Source organism: Neodiprion fabricii, chromosome 4 (assembly GCF_021155785.1).
Source record: "Neodiprion fabricii isolate iyNeoFabr1 chromosome 4, iyNeoFabr1.1, whole genome shotgun sequence".
Classification (NCBI taxonomy): Eukaryota; Metazoa; Arthropoda; class Insecta; order Hymenoptera; family Diprionidae; genus Neodiprion; species Neodiprion fabricii.
The window spans coordinates 39,846,666-39,866,092 of NC_060242.1; the positions used below are offsets into that span (position 1 = coordinate 39,846,666).

General features: G+C 36.2%; 2 protein-coding genes across 15 annotated transcripts; one reads left to right on the forward strand and one right to left on the reverse strand.

The window, feature by feature from the left end:
- Positions 1–169: 169 nt before the first annotated feature.
- Positions 170–15,749, reverse strand: LOC124179362 (choline/ethanolamine kinase). Of its 6 annotated transcripts, none has more exons than XM_046563646.1 (6): positions 15,547–15,749; positions 5,667–5,779; positions 4,369–4,848; positions 3,910–4,156; positions 1,821–1,985; positions 170–1,701 (listed from the first exon to the last, which is right to left on the reverse strand). In XM_046563646.1, exons 2-6 carry the CDS (start codon positions 5,777–5,779, stop codon positions 1,588–1,590), a joined length of 1,119 nt encoding a protein of 372 aa, XP_046419602.1. In that variant the 5' UTR covers positions 15,547–15,749; the 3' UTR covers positions 170–1,587. The 6 variants fall into 6 exon arrangements, with proteins under 6 accessions (XP_046419602.1, XP_046419601.1, XP_046419599.1 ...); XM_046563645.1 differs by lacking the exon at positions 15,547–15,749 and adding an exon at positions 9,916–10,347; XM_046563643.1 differs by lacking the exon at positions 15,547–15,749 and adding an exon at positions 7,382–8,536.
- LOC124179360 (galactose mutarotase-like) lies at positions 10,539–18,688 on the forward strand. 9 transcript variants are annotated; one of them, XM_046563637.1, is made up of 5 exons: positions 10,539–10,629; positions 16,775–16,983; positions 17,205–17,572; positions 17,827–18,252; positions 18,348–18,688. In XM_046563637.1, the coding sequence occupies exons 1-5, from the start codon at positions 10,619–10,621 to the stop codon at positions 18,429–18,431; spliced, it is 1,098 nt and encodes a 365-aa protein (XP_046419593.1). In that variant the 5' UTR covers positions 10,539–10,618; the 3' UTR covers positions 18,432–18,688. The 9 variants fall into 9 exon arrangements, with proteins under 9 accessions (XP_046419593.1, XP_046419596.1, XP_046419591.1 ...); XM_046563640.1 differs by having other exon boundaries at positions 10,552–10,697; XM_046563635.1 differs by lacking the exon at positions 10,539–10,629 and adding an exon at positions 13,772–14,348.
- Positions 18,689–19,427: the final 739 nt, after the last annotated feature.

Sequence of the window (19,427 nt, forward strand, 5' to 3'; positions counted from 1 at the left end):
CCTGTCACTTAGTTTATCATGGGAAAGCACTTGAATTTTGTAAGATTTTCATACCTTCATTATGATGTATCTCGCAGCTGGGGGAAATATAATTGTTAGACAAACATATTTTCATTAGGATAATTTATAAAATAAAATCTTTCATAAAGGAAATAAGAGAAAAAATAAATAAAATGTTTAATAAACTTTATTATAAAACAATATTACATAGTTTCGAAACAATAATTATTACATTAAATTGAAATACAATTAGACAATTCTAAAATCTTGTTTGTCTATCTTATATATGTAGTAACATAACAGTAGTAATAAAATTCTCCAATCACAGATATCTGCAGGGTGAGCCACTTCTTTGCACTCACCCGACTGTATCAAAGTTCACTAGAATTCACGATAATTTTACATGTAAATTAAAGATAATTATATCAGTTCTTAGACCGCTTCTTTTGAATTTCAATGAAAATATTTTCGAAGTTTCTCCTCCGCCATGGGCAGCCTTATTCTCTACATCTAAAATAGCAACGTGCGAACTTAAAAACATATTATACGTATATTGCTAATGATAGTGTAGTATATTGTGAAGAGATTTCACAGCTTAAATAAGTAATAAAAAAGTTATAAAGTACTACTAACATTTCAAGTAGGAGTCATAAAAAGCCTTCTATTACGGAAGGCAAAATACATCTTTCAACAAGCGGGATGTAATTTTTTGAATGTTGTATACGTAGTACAACCACCAGACTGAAAGTTGTTGATCACTTTAGCTGTCATTCGAAAATACCATAACAGTAGTTTAAAAAATTTTAGTCTTATATGTCAATGGTTAGATTTATCATTACTTTCAATTCATAGTCGATTGTAACAATCAACTTTAACGACGTCACAAGTGACATGCTGCACGTCTTTCAGCGGGCCAGCTAGACATTGCGCATCATACACATGTTTATTTTATCATGCATTAGTCAATTTGGCAATTGGAATTAGCGGCTTTTAAGTACAGAATATAAAAGGGTATAAGTAAATCACGATACGTGAAAAGTAAAAGTCTTTTAAGCAAAATATTAAAATTTCAATTTTTACTTGATTTACTGTCCTGAAGTCAAATTGAATTCAATAAGTGGACGGCAGACCAGCTATATTATCATGTTTTCCCTTTATATCGAGACCCCTTGACTCTGTTCTCATCCCGCTTTGATCTAACTGAACTTGAGCAATATTGTAGCATTAAGATCTAATTACAAATCGCGATTTACAGTAGAACCTTGTTGCCATCAACTTGAAGCAGCCACTGGCTTGTTTCACTCTAGAATCCATTTGCAATGGATCGCGAGCCTATTAATTCACTTCAGCGAATGGCTCACACCCTATTAAGGAATGAATCATAGCTCCCTTGTTATCATCAGAAGGTTTGAGCAGTTGATAACACCGTGATTCTACTGTATGACATATAATGCATGATTTGGAGATCACTTTTCATTAATCTCCGAAGAGTATACTGATGGCTGTGTGTTGAGGGTTTAGCAAGAATATTACTCTGCAGTGCAGAATTACTCTTAGGTACCAATCGCGTAAAGCCCTTCACCTCATTCAGTCCATATCTGTGACTTTTCTTTTTACTCCACTGTCTACTGGGTCCATTTGCAATGCGATTGCTTTTTCTTTCAGCTCTTGGTAATTTTTCAACCTACTCACAGCGTAATCCTGAAGAAAATTGATAAAATTATGAATTCCCTTATTAAATTATTGAATCGTATCAGTCAGTGACGTTTTTGAAAGTTGATAAATCAATGTAACAAGTTGTTTCTTGAAATATATCTTACCCAGTAGCCAAATGGGATTTGGGATAGTTTGGCATTGACAATAGACCAGAGTCCCCAAAAGAGATGACTTGCTAATGAGAATGTCTTGATTTCTCGCATCATACGTTCTTCTTCCGCGGTTCCCTCTTTGTTTAGCGTCCTCAGGTAACTCCGGATGAAGTTTAACTGTCAAGAATGAAATTGAATAAGTCTAATGCATGCTGAGAAGAGGAAAACCTAATTATTGGCTCTGATCGTTTGAATGACATCTACTACTATAGCATTTACTAACTGGAATTCCCACATAATAGTGCAGGATATTTGGAAAAAAGTGCAATCGACTCAGGAATAACATAACTTACGTGATAAATGATCAACCAAATGTTCGTTTATATGTTATCGATACTTTGGTAGGTATTGAAATATTTATGGACACACAAGTTTATAACTTTACGTATGCAGCAAGATTGCACGGTAGAAAGGACAATTGTTATAGTTTCACCTAGTCGAATCAACTGTATTCATGTCCGGAATTGTGATGACAATAAAAAAAAAAAAATCGAGAAAAAGATGAACATAACAATTGGAGTGATTACAGGCACGCAATTCCAAATAAACTGAATATTTAAGAAACTTCAGAGTTTGTTTCTTTATATACAAAATTCAGCATAGCAACCAAGTTATAATTTGTTTCTGCACATTTTCATTTATTTATACATTTTTTGTTTATTCGTAATTTAAATTTGTACGTGAAAATGATAAATTTATTAATTATAATGATATTTATGAATGAGATTTCGGTTGTGCATACGAATATGGTATACTATTGATTAATTGAATCACTTTTGTACGAAAAATAAAAAATGATCCCAATTCTTTAATACTGTTACTTTAGGTATGGAGTCAAAGGGTTTTATGGTTATTGATGATTTTGCATTATGTGCAAGGATGATGACTATCATTATATATCTTATATTCTTCAGGGAGAAATCCATTGAAATTTTTTAATCTTGGCTCACCTCCATACAGCTACAATCTAGCTGTAAGCCAAGTACTTGTGATAACTGTAGTAAGAAGAATGACCTTTGATGAAATAAATGAATAATTACATATCTAGGGTTATGAAACTACTTGGTCATTGTTATGAATCAGCAAATAGAGAAACATACTCTTCAAAAGTGTTTCAACTCCGAATGCCACAGTTCTGGGATTGAATGTTACGTTACAGTTACGTTTTTTTCTTTATCTTTTTTTTTTAAGGGTGGTAATAGATTTTGGCTATTGAGAGTGCGTGTAGAGGTACTCTAGTGTCGTAGATGCCCAGATGCGGTTCTGGTTGTCGCCATGTTGATATAGGCGCAGGTTGCTCAGCTTCCACCAAAACGCACAGCGAGAGCAGAGTCCATCAGACTGGGGATTTGATTTGGCCCATCGATTTGATGATAGCAGGCATCAGCCTTCTCTCAAGGAATCGCGTTCCTGTGAAACTAACATATACACACGCCAAGGTGTCCTATCCTCTTCTCAGCGCCTCAATATAATATTACATGGAGAAAGCAAAGAGCGTCACACGCAAAGTGATATCTATCAGATTACTTTCCAACTTTATCAAAAAATCATTCCAGTAGTTTAATGAGTAACTAATATGCTTTCATTAAATCTAAAAAAAAATTATTGCCACTTCAACTAAAAAAGAGGCTGTTTCAACAGTATACAATTTCTCAACAAATTGTAAACAGGCTTGTCATACATTTTATTTAATAATGTTTTGAATGGATGTATAATTGTGAAATTTGAATATGCGTCGTAATGTTCAGTTCGTACAGTTAGTGATTGTATCATTCACACTGTGTAAAACCATTTTTCCGGAAGTAACAAAATTAATTTTGTAACACTTTGTTGCGTGTAACAATGCTGCTCTAAACCCCTGACGTATCGTGTAATATTATATTCCAACTATGCGTAATGCTTTTTATTCAAACTGACAACAATGAATGAGGTGTGAAGGTAGGTTTGGTTTGTCGTAAAATATCTCTTACCATCACTTGTAACAAGTTCATGATTTGAATTTCCCTCTCCCTCCGCCAACTACGTCCTATCTGAAACTTACCTTTTGCTCTCTGGTAGGGCCAGCTGCTCCTCGCTCATGATAGAATGGATACTCGGGTGCTGTGTAGTCGTACTGCCACTCGACGAAATGGTTAGCAACATCGAATCCTCTGTAGTTGTACGAACAGTATTCAAAATCGATGAGGACTAATTCTGGTTTCTTGGTATTTTGCCTCAGAAGGATGTTACCTTCTTGCATATCGTTATGACAGAATACAACAGGAAATTTGGTCTGCGTTATAAAACACCTGCAAGAACATGAATATTTTTTTTTCAATTTCTTGGTGGAAATTATTTTCCTCACTGCCTTTACTGCATTCAACCACCATTATCTAATGTTTCAATCAAGGTAACGCTTGAAGTAATCTACTATAATATTCAAACTACCAGGTAAAATCTCAAAGCTAAAACAAACAGTCCAACATCCAGAAGTGAAATGGATTAACGCTCCAAATTGTACCTAAGCCATTTAACTTCCTGAGACAAATCCATGGATCTGAGTACATTGACGTTGTCCAATAGTTTTGGATCCACTTCACCAGGGTTTTCAAGGACATCCGTAGCAGTGTCGAGCCATCTTGCCATGGTGTCCCATAGCCAGGTAGGTTCCTTGCTAATGGGAACTTGCATCGAATGTATGTTGGCCATTTTTTCAGCGATTAGGACACTGAGAGACGGGTCAGCGAGTTCTTTGGTCAGCAAGGGCCTTGCTGGAATGTATTCCTCGATTCTACCACCAGGAAATATGCCGTGCAGCTTTGGGCCCAGCCGTCTTTCTGACAAAAGAGTGAAAATCACAGACTCTGTAATCAGTCCTTCGAGTGCTCGTTCTCCATGGACTTGTCCGTACAGTCGCAAAAGCACCTGGCGAGGCTCTCCTCGTACAGGTGCGGCTCCTTCCGGAAGCTCCACATTGTACAGCCAGTTACTCAAGCCGCCGCTACAAGTAGGACACAATTAGGATTAGTTTGTGACTATGCGTTAACGTGATAAAAAAATGAAAGACGACGACTAATCTAAATACATCCGTACATAACTTTGGTGAAACGCAACAACTCCGAGAGAAAAATATACTAACAGTTACAGTTAAAAATATTTTCATTTAAATATAGATTATCTTGAAATGGACATAGCAATTTTCACTCAGCTGAGCTAATTTCTATCGAAATTGAAATGTGGCATATTTATCTAATCAGAATTAAATTCTGGATTCCTTTTTTCTATTTTCATTTCACACTGTTTGACGCTACTACGTTTTAACTTATTAGTACGATGAATACGATAACTTAGACTCCACAGTTCTTGCGTAATAGCACGCTTTTAATGAAGTCTCTTCTACGTTTAAACAAGCAGCCAAAAAATATGTGAGTCACAAGACACAAAAGACACGAATGTACCAATCTGTACGCATCTGTACAAGACAAATTTCCAGTTCAAGTGAGGTATGGTACATAAACCGGGAAAAAAAAAAAAAAATTGTAGTTCATAAATTTGCGTTCTTGTTTCTTTTAAACAACTATTTATCTGTAATTCAGTCGTCAATATTCAAAAAGAAAGTTTTCTTGATTTCGGTGTATGTTTTGTTTACATAATATTGCTAAAAACTTCGATTCGAATGCAAGAATTATATATAAATATGATTCAAAACGTTAGGAATCAATTTCATACTCCAGGTATGCATAATTTGCGTAAAGGTAAAATTTATCGCTATCGTCAATTGAAATTAGCGAATGAATGTGTAAATGGTTGCGAGCTTACCTGATTCGTTTGAAGCCGATATTATCCGCGGTAACATACTTCCATGCACCGTGTAAATAATCACGACAAATTCGGGCTGCAGTCTCTCTCATTTCCGGATTCTGCTCTGACATCTACAACGAAATAATGAGGTATAAAATTTACAAGAATATCTCAATATTTATGAAGATTCGTATCGCGTGCAGCGGAAAATTCGGAGCATAATCTTAGATCAATGTAGCCACAAAAGAACTGGGACGAATTATTGTTGAAACAGTATTGGGTTTATTATACAAAAGCTAATATTGGGAATAGATAAGAAGATAAAAATCCGTCTATCTAAAGTAGCTTCGGCTGCATCAATGCGATAATATACATTTTACACACAATGATCAAATCGTTATCTCAATCAAGTAAAATTACTCGTATCGTGATGATCCGTTCATCATACGACGCGAACATTCATGAAGATCGTACGAAACTGCCCCCTGAAAAATCACCAGCAAAGCTATCCGCGTTTGCGCGATGTTAAAGGATCAATAATATTCTCACGATGCTTGAATGTTACAGCTTGAGCTGGCAGACACGGCGTGTAAGAAAAAGGCCTTTTTACAACAAATAACGCACTCCAATTATTTGATGCGATTATGCGTTAAATTAAATTACAGTCTTTTATCAAGGACTAAATATTCCGTCCCTTTTTTACAGTAATTTACATAACTGATATTGGTCAATTTATATTAATGATCATTTTTTCTATATTATTCGCGTACGTTATACATTATTTCTAAAAAAATTTTAATATTTCGTTACGCACTTTGCGACGACAAATAACATATATATGTATAATATATATTACCCAGGGATAAAATGAAACAAGGTCATGAAGCTTGCGTAACAAATATCAGGCAATACCGAAAGTATTTACTGCATGTATAAAGGTATGTATGTACATATATTTCGCAATACACGAGTATAAGTTGACATTTTTTTTTTTTTTTTTGGAATGAAACTTTTGGTAACGATTTATACCTACATATGCACATGGGTTTATCATTAGCAGTTATCATTACGCCAATTTACACTAACAAAATCTCGTCGAATTTTTAGAGTAAAAGTAGATGCTTTAATAATAATTGTCAAGTATGTGGTAATTTGCGCAGTTATACGTAGAGTTATAAGTGTTAATATTATATCTATTGATTAAACAGCTTGAACGGTGGTATATTGTTTCAAACAACATATGTTCAGTGCAGTATAACAATCGGTATTGCTGCTATCAACGAGTTGCGGTGATACAGCTAGGCGATAATGTAACAGAAAGTATGAAATATAGAGAAAGAAACGAAGATTCTTTCTGAAGCTGTAAGTGTATTATAAGTGTATTAAAACAGTTTCAAGGGACACTTTATATTTACTTGCAGACAGCTGCTGCCATTGACTAGTAAATACGTTACTTTATGTTAATCTAGTACGACTATACACTCTAAGAAATGCGTAAACAGTTCCTGTCCTTGCAGCGCAGCAAGATAAATATAAATACTCGAACTGACGAAAATAATATACGGCTAAGGAATAATTCCGTAGAAAAATATTCGAAATAATTATAACAGTCGTGTATTTTTTTTTTTTTTTAAACTACTTTTAAATGGCAGGATTTCGTATAGAATCGATTGACGTATATGTAAATATAAGAATGTGTCGTTTCGACGCGATCAATTGACGTATGTACCTACTTGAGAAGATGAAAACGAACCGTCGTCTCCAAGGATCTCACCAATAGTGTACATAAATTATGAATAGTTCCTTGATAACACGACGAAAGATATCGATTAAACAAAATATTTATCGTTGGCATCGATTGGATATTAACGATCAGTACAAGTGGGCCATAAATGAAGATAATATTAGGCATTATCATATCTATAATGTGTATTCATTGGCGTCGGTATCGAATTGGTTTCAACCCGCTATTGATCCATCCGCTAATTTAATGTACGAATGACATTAAAGAAAACAATCAATTTCTCGTATGTGTTGTAATGATATTTGTATGCATTATTCTGATATTAAAAGTTTGCCATACATCTAAGTTGCGAACTACATTCAAGGGATATTTAAGACCAATATACCAGACGTCAACCGATAACAATGCTACTTCATCATTTATACGAGCATGTCAGAGTAATCGTGAACCTTGGACCCGAGTTTGGACCGTAGGTAACTCTCGATAATATGGTTATACGTTCTAGGAAAAAAACCTCTACAATCAATTCCGGTTAAACAAACCGCATACGTGGCAGTAAAGATATAATACGATCGCATTTTCTGTTTCACTTTCAATGCTATACAAAGTTGTGTGAGACAATTGAAACGAAATTTACCTTCAAGACCCGATTGAATTCAACGCAATTAGATCAATACCGTTTGACGCCGGTTTATGAGAGGGCAATTTCATGTTCGCTTCTTAACCCTTCGAGTTCACACATTATTGTACTGAGTCATCTTTTATAATAGGACGTTGACAACAAGGTAGTATTCTATGATTTTTGGAGTCGCCGATTACGAATCTGAAATCGGGCTTCAAATATTCAAGATGGCGGATCCAATATGGCGGCCAAAATTGCAAATCTGATCGAATCCAGTCAAACAACTCTATGCACGCGTTTTCGGACTCGGTGATTGGGTTCGTCATTCTGAATTTTTTAAATCTGATTTCAGATTTGTAATCAGTGACCCCAAAAACCTCTGAACAGCGTTTTTTCTCCGGATTTGGTCAAATTTGAAATTTTCCTCCACCATATTGGATCCGCCATCTTGAATATTTGTAATCAGATTTCAGATTCCTATGTAAAACATGTATATGTGTAGAAGGATAACTTTCTCTGAAATGAATCATTCTTTCAATTTTCAATCAACTTCTTTCTAATAATAATGATTTACATTATATCGGAATAATTACTCTCAAGCATTGCAAACCTATAGTGGTATATTATCAGAAATAGCAAAAACAAAAAAAAAACCATAGGGAAATAAATTGACAAGTTCTCTACATATTATACAAAAAATGGATATAAAATAGGTGGTAAGGATACTCCTACCATTATGACTCAAAGGGTTGGACGGTATACAACAACTCATCTATCGATAATTTGAATTTGTGAATTGCAAAACTTCTGCGAAGATTGTGTATCAGTGCAATACTGATTTGAAGGATTGAAATAATTGGCTAATCTATATCGAAGACTCCACTTGCGCAATGGAGTACCTAATGTAATTTATTTAAGCGCAATTTGCATACGTTGAATAAATAATGCATTTTCGCGTGTACTTAACGGATAGTAAACTCGATCGTGTTCCTGACTGAAATCATCCCGCATCATCAAAGTTTTTCTAAATACAAATGGATCTTTCACTTCATTTAAATATTTTCCCGGTCCAAGTCGTTTCGCCGTCATATCAGGCACGATACAATATATTTCCTATATTTTCCCGTCTCGGCTGCATTATGCACGCGTACAAATAGCTCGAAAATGGGAGGAGAAAACAGTTTCCCGCGAGTTATAAATACCGTGCACATGCAGGAGCAGCAGAAAACGATGGAAAGGAACGAACCAAGAGATACAATTTCTGCAGTAGCAGTTACGAATAATCATAGCAACATAGCGATTACTTTTCCTGCGCCAAGGCTTGACGGCGGAATTCCTGACCGATAAAAAGAACCTCTGCGTCAACGCTCCAAGAGCAACGATTGCAAATTGCGGTTGTTGCACCTAGAGTCATATAAAAGCGTGCCTTCGATTGTCTTGAAATCATGGTTTTGAACCTTGTTCGTGGTTTTGTAAACATGAGGTTATTTACATATGTGTCTCATCGTCACCTACGTCAGAGCTCAAGCATGCGGTAAATAAAATGCGGGAGAAACTGTGTTGATTATATTGTTTTTACATCATAGTATTCGCCTTATAATCGTTGCGCTGCAACGCAATGCGATTGTGAGTCGAATGAGAGCTGGCGCTTGAGAAATATTCTCGAAGTTTACGTGAGCCGACGGCAGCAAACGTCACCTTGATGATTTAAAAACGTCGTGGCTGTACAAGGGCGAGTTTTGAAAGCGTCCCAGATACGGAATCTAGGGATGGGATAAGACGACGCGTAATAACGGCTTGCGTAAAAACGAGGAGCCAGCGTCGATTTAACGCCCTGTAACATAAAATCGGAGAAGCGCTACTGTGGAAGGCGTAGAATTAAATCGTTCGAGTTCACGTACCTTGTTTTGAACACCCATTGTCCGCAGATTTGCTAAAAGCGACGCAGTCGAAGTCGAGATATGTGAAGATCGACGGTCGCTTTACGTTTACCGTATGCGAGAAAGCACTGCTGTTTACCACTGAGTTTTCAGCCTGGAAGGCTAATTATAGACTTGCGGCTTTCGCTCTTGTAGGTCGTGAATGAAAACCGCTACGTAAGACCGAAGCTGCAGGTATTTAGTTCCAACGATTACGCTTTTATCGCAAAATCTGACGCTTCACTTTTCCTTTATCGTTTACAGCAGTTCTACTTATCGATGTGTGATGTAGAGCGACTGTGAGTAACAAATTTCTGTCAAACTTACAATACAAAACAAAAATATTATCCAGCGAGAGCGAGCTAGATAATTGTACGAAACGCGTCCGTTGAACGTCACCAAGTATATGGGCGAGGATTGCGCATGTAAGAGATTGGTACGGTAAAATCTACCTTGGTGGGAAGGGGCGAAACGCGATTTGTTGGCTTTTTGCCATCGACGATCTTACGGCTCAAAATCGACCAATCAACGCTCGAGATTTGCCGACCAGCAACTGCGCAGGCGCCGTCTGCCACGAGGGCTCAGGGATGTGTCAGAAAGAGGTGCTGTCCCGGTATTTCTTACCCGGAGAATATTCAGCAACCGCTGATTCAGAATCGATTAAAATCAAACGTGAAAATATCGAATGGTGACAAGGTAAGGCAAACTCGAATTAATCCGAAACTGCGTAGGAACTTACAAGGCTGCGAGGCTTCGGAGTAAAGGTGAGTGTAAATAATTGTATAATAATAAACCGCAAACTCTAAATCCTAGTACATTCGGTTACTCAAATTCGTAGCTCTGAACATTTACCGGCAATCGTTATCGGATTCAAATATAGCCTACGTATTTTGAACAGTGGATTAGCAGGCTTGAAATGGTAAACATCTTACGACGTCACGAGGGCTGACGGACGTAATTTAACATGGTGCATTATGCGTCGTGCTTACTTGTGCGTAAAAAAAAAGGATGCGAAAGTAGAATTTTTAAAGTAAAAAAAATTCGTCACAATGACAATCGCAGTCGACAAACAGTGAGCTGCGAAATATGCATTCTACGATCAATTCAATTCGCGTATATACGTGTCTATTTGTATGCGCCGAGCGAAGGTGTTTTCCAACCGCTTTGTGGCAGCTAGCTTTATGTACATTGTATATACATGCAATTATACATGGACCCGTGTACAATATTGTGTATGACACGTGTATGCGAATTCGTGCAGACCTACATATCGCGAAGAAGCCAACGTTTAAGCCGATGCAGGTGCAATTGCACGCAAGTCAGCACACATCACACGCTAAAGGATGCAACAAAAATTAACGTAATTTTTTCGAAATCTCGGCATAATATTCTGACGACGCAATACATATAAATATTTATAAGGCTTCTTTGCCGGAGAATTTACAAATTTTTGATACATGCAATTATTTATTTCTGAATATTTTTATGTAGAGGTGGACAAGCCAGATTTATTAACTATAACTGTGTAACAATTCAGTTCAGTTCAAATTTATGTACGTGTCGTATTTATGTGTCTATAACCCGTTGCATTGTTACAAAATGACTTGCGACTCGTGTGAAATCTTTGTCCTTGTTCTTTTATCTCGTCAGATGTATTGTATCGTCGTGGGTAAAGTATAATGTAGGATTCGTGCTAACAATTAGAGCATGTAGACATGGAGGAAGCCTGGTGTACAATTTCGTGTAAGTCGAAAACGTAATAGAGATAGAAGTAGTAAGACTTAACTACACATATTTATCACAACTAAAGATCTCCAATTAGACAACATTGAATTCTACATTACATAACGATACTTAAGACTTATTTGATAAACAAAGTCATGAAATTGAAACGCATTTTAGACATTGAAGTTATTCTTAAAATATTATACAGTCGTCGAGAATTATACTTTAATCCAAAGTTCAAAATTGGAGTGGTTGCAGTATTGTTAACCTTTCTATTCATAATAAGTTCTTGGCTCGTGGTTAGAAATTAACATAATCTCTATAGGTTTCATCATCCGTGAAATAACTATCGGCCCTACTGAAAATCATTCTATAATAAATCACCTAACGTTATGAGTCATAACTTCTGACCGATATTTCGATGTATCTTATCATGTAATTTAATATGTGAATACGATTCAATACATAACAAACCACATAATAAATCATGAAGTATAGATTATATAATAAAATACATAAAATAGGGGTGTACCTTCTATACCTGCCTTATATATGTATACGTGTTTACCCGATCGAATCCAGATTTGCACTGCGAGGGTTTTGATGGCAAATCCATATTACATAATTTTCATGGTCATGTATATTTAATAAAAATGAAATGTAAGGAGCAGTGACTACGGAGGCGGAGTGAATTTCTTCATCCTGATCATCGTTGACAAGCGCCACTTGAAATTTCCAATTGAAAATACCAGTCTGCCTCAAATAGCGCGCAAAATCTTGGCTCAAGTCTCAGAAAAAAAAATATTGCCAGCAAACTGGATTAACCAGTTTTGAAACAGATCGTAATTGTCGATTTTGCGAAAGATGTATCAAAATTTGTGCCGGTTATACCGGCGTATTAAAGCAGGACCTTGCATTGCATTACACATAAAGAGGCAATATTATACGTATGCGGAAAATATATTTTGTAATAAAAGTTTCTGCCATGCATACTTGTTTACTGCAAGATTTCCTTCACGATAGTAAATCGACCATTCGTACTTTATCGACACGTGACTAATGTGTTTACGCCCTCCGTAGATAATTAGTATAAAACTGGGTTAGTTCCATTCGATCAAGAATTTGTCATAAGTATAATCTACATCTATTGTGCAGATGATGACGAGATGAGAAATTCTTTCGTGACCAACGGCCTTACCGGTTTCAAAATTCAGACGTGTAGGTAAAATTGGCATCTAACTAATACCGACTGCGGTAAAGAAATCGTTATACCCGAAGAATAGGATTGGACATTTGTTAAATGTTAATAGACAGTAATATGCATTCATTTTGCGAATAAGGAAAAAACTGAACCTCCTTAATTTATTTTCACGCAAACCACTAAGTATTACAGAATGAGGCATATCGATAAATCTGCATAGGTGTAATCGAGATGTTAAAACGTTTACATGTTGCTCACGTGATCCAGCCTCTAATAGGTGCGTCATGTTCAACACTTACTCATCGAATGTTATTGATTGCTACGGTGGAATTTCCCCAGTGCATTACTAAACAAGAAATTTTGATACGATATACAATTTATTGGTTTGTAGAATCATTCGCTACTGAATTTTGAATTTCGACCGCGCAAAGAATAAGGGGTCTCTCGGCGGGAGATTCAAAAACTGATCCTCCATTTAAAAACATATTACTTAATTCTTGCCTCTTGGAAGACGATGCTAACTCGTACAGCTAATTCTGGTTAATCAGCGAACCCCTCTTTCCATGTAGATCCGAGCAATTATCAAAAATCTCATTTTGGTACGTAAATGTGACCGCATATCTACCGTATGGTATTATGTACCTGCGATTAACTATATTATGGTACGTAATAATCCCGATAAAAGAACCGCAGATCATTTTAGAGCGGTGTAGTAATTAAGATATAACTATTTCTAAGACGTGTTCATAATGTAGCATCATTCGCATCTGTAATACCTGAGAAAAAAATCAAAGTTCACCTATAGCGAATTAACGGTAAAATACCCGTGTCGCTGTGAACGGTCAGTAAGGAAGATAAAACCGGTGAAAATCGTAAGGCAGCCTTCAGACGTGAAAGTTGGTGGTCACGTTATAGATAGTCGTCGTATTTTTACCCTTGCAAACCGTCAAACAATATTTGTACAACTTCAAGCATTAATATATCTCTGCTTGTCAGCTGTGTGCATACATTGCAGATCTTGCGAATTGCATATACATATCTTGAAAATTTCCTTAACAGTCTGTATCAGAGTCGGTAAAATACGTGAACAATTGCGAGAAAACAATATACCTAGTGTTACACACAGTGCGTCGTACATATATTCGAAGAATTATAATTGATCTACGTAACAATTCTAGGAACTATTATACCTACAACTAATTATTACGTGAAACATTGCAAACTGTGGTTGGAAAATTTTCATCAATCATCTGCTCTTACACCGTCTGGAAAGGAATTATCTACAACGAGACACTGTACCGTGCAGTTGTGAAATATATAAAAAAAAAAAAAAAAACACTGAAGAAATATAATATTCGTGCAGATGAAGTCAGAATAGACTGACAAGCCGAGACGACTACTAATTAACTCAAGTCTCAATGTTACACTCATCGTCCACTATGATGCACCCAGTAAATTCTGTTATGTTTATCATCGTCTTGCGAATCGGGTAAGAACGTAATTATGACCAGGCAACAGCAAAAAGAAAAAGCGAAATTTGCTGTGCACTTATCGCTTACCTTATATTATTCACAGTCCTGCAATATTCGAAAGCAAAGATATCTACTTGATGTTTTATTTTTATTACCTTATATTATTCACAGTCCTGCAATATTCGAAAGCAAAGATATCTACTTGATGTTTTATTTTTATTTCATTCTTCGTATTGCGCAGTACAAACAATTAATTATCCTCCTCTTCGATCAGGGTGTCTCGTTCTACTCGTATCAATTACCGTCAATTACTCCGAAAGCGACTTTTGTAAAAAAAAATGTCGCATTCTCAACGGCGCCAGACCGGCAACGTAATCAAACCCCAACAAATTGGTATCACAGAATTTTTATTTTTTTTTCACAGCGTATTAGTTTGCCGCACGGCTGCAAGGAGGCGATGTTTGCAATACTTTCTCGCAATAGAAGTTAGTTGCGCAGAGTACACATACTATAGTTGTACGCGACGTGCGTAAATTTAATCAATGCATGAATTACTTGAGTACAATAAATTAATCGCTTGATCTAGTATTTCGTATTTTTAGGAAAACGATGCATATGAAACCAAAAGTTCGTTAATGTAGTCTTAATAGCGACAAAATTTTGAAACATTTATAGTTTGATACAATACATTTTTCAATTTCAGGTGAAAATACTCGTTTATCTATCACTTATTATATCAAACAGGCACTTGGTAAGGAAGGCAATGATAGTGATTGATACTCTAAACACACAAATTGATATTACATTGCGAGGTTAATGAGGGTAAAATACAAAAACCGATTGCGAGGAAAAATACTCGAGTCTGCCGATTATTGAAGTTTGAAAAGTAATCGATTATACTCGATTAATCGGGAAAAAATAATTGATCATTTCTGGTCATTCTTAGTTTGCAACTTAATTTCTGATTATAGTTTTCAAATATGTCCCGATTTTATTGAAATTCAAGTACTAGGTCAATGAACAATTGCTGAGGTTTGCTTTTTGTATGAATTCTTTCAATTTGGCAATGATAACAAGAGTATAATTATCATAAAACAGAGTTTTGTCTTTCCATACATCATTATACAATGTCATAACGCCAACTGATAACTATAGTGAAGTACGGATCACACATGATCAATTTCGATTTATTAGTAAAGAGAGTAAATAACTTACCAACTACAAGATCCCGGAAGAAATGATTATTGTTATACATAATTTAATATATGTATACGCATCATCCACGTGGTCAGTCAAGTGCCGGAAATCTTTGAGACATGCCGAATGAGTTTATGTCCGTTTCACTTCGCTATTATTTCACAATCCGTAACGAACAGGCAAAGCAAGTTGACGCTACGAATTAGCAAACACACTTGTGAATAGTAACACAGTAACATAGTATACATCATAAGCACGTGTCTACAGTCAGACCCTAATTATATCAAAGGGTACGGAAATCAAGCTGCAAAAATTGGAGCAAAATGGCAACTATGCCATGATGCGCAGTGTCTAACGCGCACTTGCCCATGATGACTCATAAACATTCAATTATCAATAATATCAATTCTCGATCGAAAACAAAGGCCGAAGTACAGTTGAGGGGGTATTGTCCTAGCTCGGCAACTCTCGGAAAAACAAAACTTCGTAGTACAAGAAAGTACGGTCAATACGACAGTTTTGTACATTTTAAATATTTGACTATCTGATGAAATCCTATACCTACTTATACAGGATTTGTGTAAAGGAAATGTTAGCGTTCATATAGGACTCTGATTTTACAAATAAACTGACTTTGTATTGCCGTTAACCAAGTATGTCCCACAATACGTCACTCTGCAAAATGCGCAACAAATGTTTTTGCCCTATTTCTACTTCGTTTAAATCCTAGAAATACACGCCCCTTATATGTATACATATAGATAAATCACTTGAAGATAGGAAAATTTCAAACAACCTATTATCGAAAACGTAATGTTACACATACCGTCAGTGTAACATCAGCCAGTTAATGCCTGCATGGTGTTGACTTGTACATACTTATGGTCAATAAAATTTCATAAGGGGACTGATTGGGTTTGTCTGTATGTGTGCCGGTCCTACACGGGTAGCAATAACTACTGATAGCTGGTAAGGAGCTTTGACTGAGTCTCTAGACACGCCAGTTGTACAGAGAACCTTCTTGCTGCGGTAAACCAGAATCCCTTAAAGTATTAACTCTATTACAATAATTGTACAATACGTGTGTATTAGAAATTTCATGACAGAATCAGACTTGTATGGCAAACCGTACGCTGAAACCTGTACCGCAGTTTAAAATATTATCGTACTTTTTTTTCCAATCTATTTACTGATAAAGTTATATAGATAAGTTCAATCAAGCGGCGTTTTTCATTTTATTTTTCAGAGCAAGTTTTGCCAACTCTGAAGCTATGTCGGTGACACGCCAACCATGGGGAACGGTTCAAGGCGAGAAAGTGGAGATATTTACATTGAAAAATGGGCATGGCTTTGAAGTTGACGTTATTTCTTATGGGGCAACAATACAATCCATTAGAACGCCTGACAAGCATGGAAATATTGATGATGTCGTTCTTGGCTTCGATAACATTGAAGGTAGATAATTGTCGTTGATAAGTCAATCCTGCACACAGCATGAAAATCAATGATATGTAAGAATTCTTGGAATGTATCATGTTTTACGACCAAGTCTTTCCAAGCGTTGCTTTTCCTGAGCTCAATACTGAACTCGCAGAAGCTTTGCTGCTAATACTGCAACAAATGGTATTTTTCATACCTCAAATATTTTTAACGACTTTGACAATTCTTTCGCAAAGGTTACCTCGGAAGTGACAACCCTTACTTTGGAGCAACTGTTGGACGAGTTGCTAATCGGATTGGAAAAGCCAAATTCAATGTTGACGGAGTGATGTATACTGTGGCTGAAAACGTTCCGGGAGGCAGTCTTCACGGGGGGTTGAAAGCCTGGGACAAGAAGATTTGGAATGCCACAATCAGGGATAATGCAGTTTGGATGACGCTGTTGAGTTGTGACGGAGAGGAGGGCTATCCAGGTGCAGTAATCGCCACTGTAAAATTCAGCGTTACCAATGATGGAAGATTGGTCATCAAGATGACTGCAGTTTCCACGAAAGCCACTCCCATCAATTTAACTAATCATAGTTACTTCAACTTGTTCGGACACGTAAGTGGCATTCATTTCTTGAGAAAAAAATTCCACGCGAGATAAACATAGTGCAGGCGTTGAATAAAGACTGTATCTGCACGATATTTTCTTGACACTGATCACAAATAGTATGTCAAAGGCTAATTAGTTATAATTGTTTGTATAGCTGCGTGACGGTTCATTTCTGCGATATAAATGTAAAAAAGCTGGGAAATGAAAAATGTCATTTCTTTTAGTACTCCAAGTTGTTGAATAATTTGTCTTAATTCCAGAGTGGCAATGCCACAGAACTGTACAAACATGAGATAACGATAAATGCCGATCGCTGGACAGTGACGGATGAAGGAAGCATACCAACTGGTGAAATTAGATCAGTTGCTAACAGTATAATGGATCTTAGAGTTTCTAAACAGCTTGGAGATGTTCTTCCTAAAGTACCCGGCGGAGGATATGATTATAACTTCTGTGTGCCGAATGATGATGGGCCTAAGGGAGATAGATTCGTTGCAAGAGTATTACATCCAAATACTGGAAGATATTTGGAGGTGTACTCTGACCAGCCAGGTGTTCAGCTGTATACAAGCAACGGGTTCCCAGATGAAAAGACTAAAGGCATTGTCGGCAAAAACGGCCAGCAGTATTTTAAGCACGGAGCATTTTGCCTAGAGACACAGAATTACCCAGATGCTGTGAACCATGTACGTGTCTCTGTATTTTTTTTGATTGGTATTGCATTTTTTTCACAATTCCATGCACTCTTACTCGACGATAAAACGTTTGAATGATTTTTCAGGAAAATTTCCCAAATAGTATCCTGCGACCTGGACAAACCTATAAGCACAGCGTCACATACAAATTTGGATTTCAAGAGCAGTAAAATCGAGAACCAAGTATAATGTGATATGCAATGATTATTATAATACGATTAATATAAGAAGAGATTTATATAGAATTTCCATCAGCATTCAATAGATTTATGGACTTTGAAGCCAGCATTTGTGTATTTTGGTTCTATTCTGTGATTAAGGTACTACTTTCGTGTCAAGGGTAGCGCATTATCACAGAACTGTGACCCTCTTGGCTTTAGACTCCAGCTGAATTAACTGAAATAAAGTATATTGCACAGCAAATGAATTGCTGCCCTAATGAGGCTAAACCTAAAACAAATTGCACCACTCCTCTTGATTTTTAAGTTTCATTTCAGCTCCATATGAATTCACCTACTTTTAATATTCATCAGTATAATTAAATAAATATTAAATATTTACACAAGATTTCAGTATAAAATATATATAAACTACAAAGAAGTATATTTATACACAATTGGTGTGAGAAGTCAATTGCTACTCTTTCAATAAAATGATTAGTAATGAGCTCAGCAAAGTTTTCAAGTATTACAAACAAATGTGACAACAGTGAAGGTCCATGTTTCTTGCTGTGAGTCCAATTACTATTCATGTATCAGTAGTTACTAAATATATTATTGCCAAAACTCGATCTCATGCCAATGACGGAGACAGATTCACTTCTAATGGATTGTGTTTTTTCTTTGTCGCAGTTGAATCAATATTTTCCAGAAGTCGATCTTGTCGTTGCTGCGTAATCGGAGCAGCTGAAGGTGTATAGCGATCTGATATCCAACCCTCGATGTAATAACCAATAGAACCAACAACAGCTGCAACAGGTAGCGTTGCATAAACAGCATATCTGCGTATTGCCATATTTAGAAACCACATTTTCTGCAACAAGTAGATAAAATCAGATATTTTGCAAACTCATAATATTTATTAAAACAAGTATCGCTCTGCCGATAAGATTCTATGGGTGCACCAACATTGCACATCAAATCCTGTTGATTACACTTTGTTTGAAA

Excerpts from the sequence above, each read along its gene's own strand:
- LOC124179362 (XM_046563643.1), bottom strand. The coding sequence starts at position 7,435 with ATGTACACTATTGGTGAGATCCTTGGAGACGACGGTTCGTTTTCATCT. Across the intron at positions 5,780-7,381 it reads GTTCGTTTTCATCTTCTCAA|ATGTCAGAGCAGAATCCGGA; the intron begins GTAGGTACATAC and ends ATTTCGTTGTAG. Across the intron at positions 4,849-5,666 it reads ATCGGCTTCAAACGAATCAG|CGGCGGCTTGAGTAACTGGC; the intron begins GTAAGCTCGCAA and ends TCCTACTTGTAG.
- LOC124179360 (XM_046563634.1), top strand. The coding sequence starts at position 15,897 with ATGATGACTCATAAACATTCAATTATCAATAATATCAATTCTCGATCG. Across the intron at positions 16,984-17,204 it reads TGGCTTCGATAACATTGAAG|GTTACCTCGGAAGTGACAAC; the intron begins GTAGATAATTGT and ends TCTTTCGCAAAG. Across the intron at positions 17,573-17,826 it reads ACTTCAACTTGTTCGGACAC|AGTGGCAATGCCACAGAACT; the intron begins GTAAGTGGCATT and ends TCTTAATTCCAG.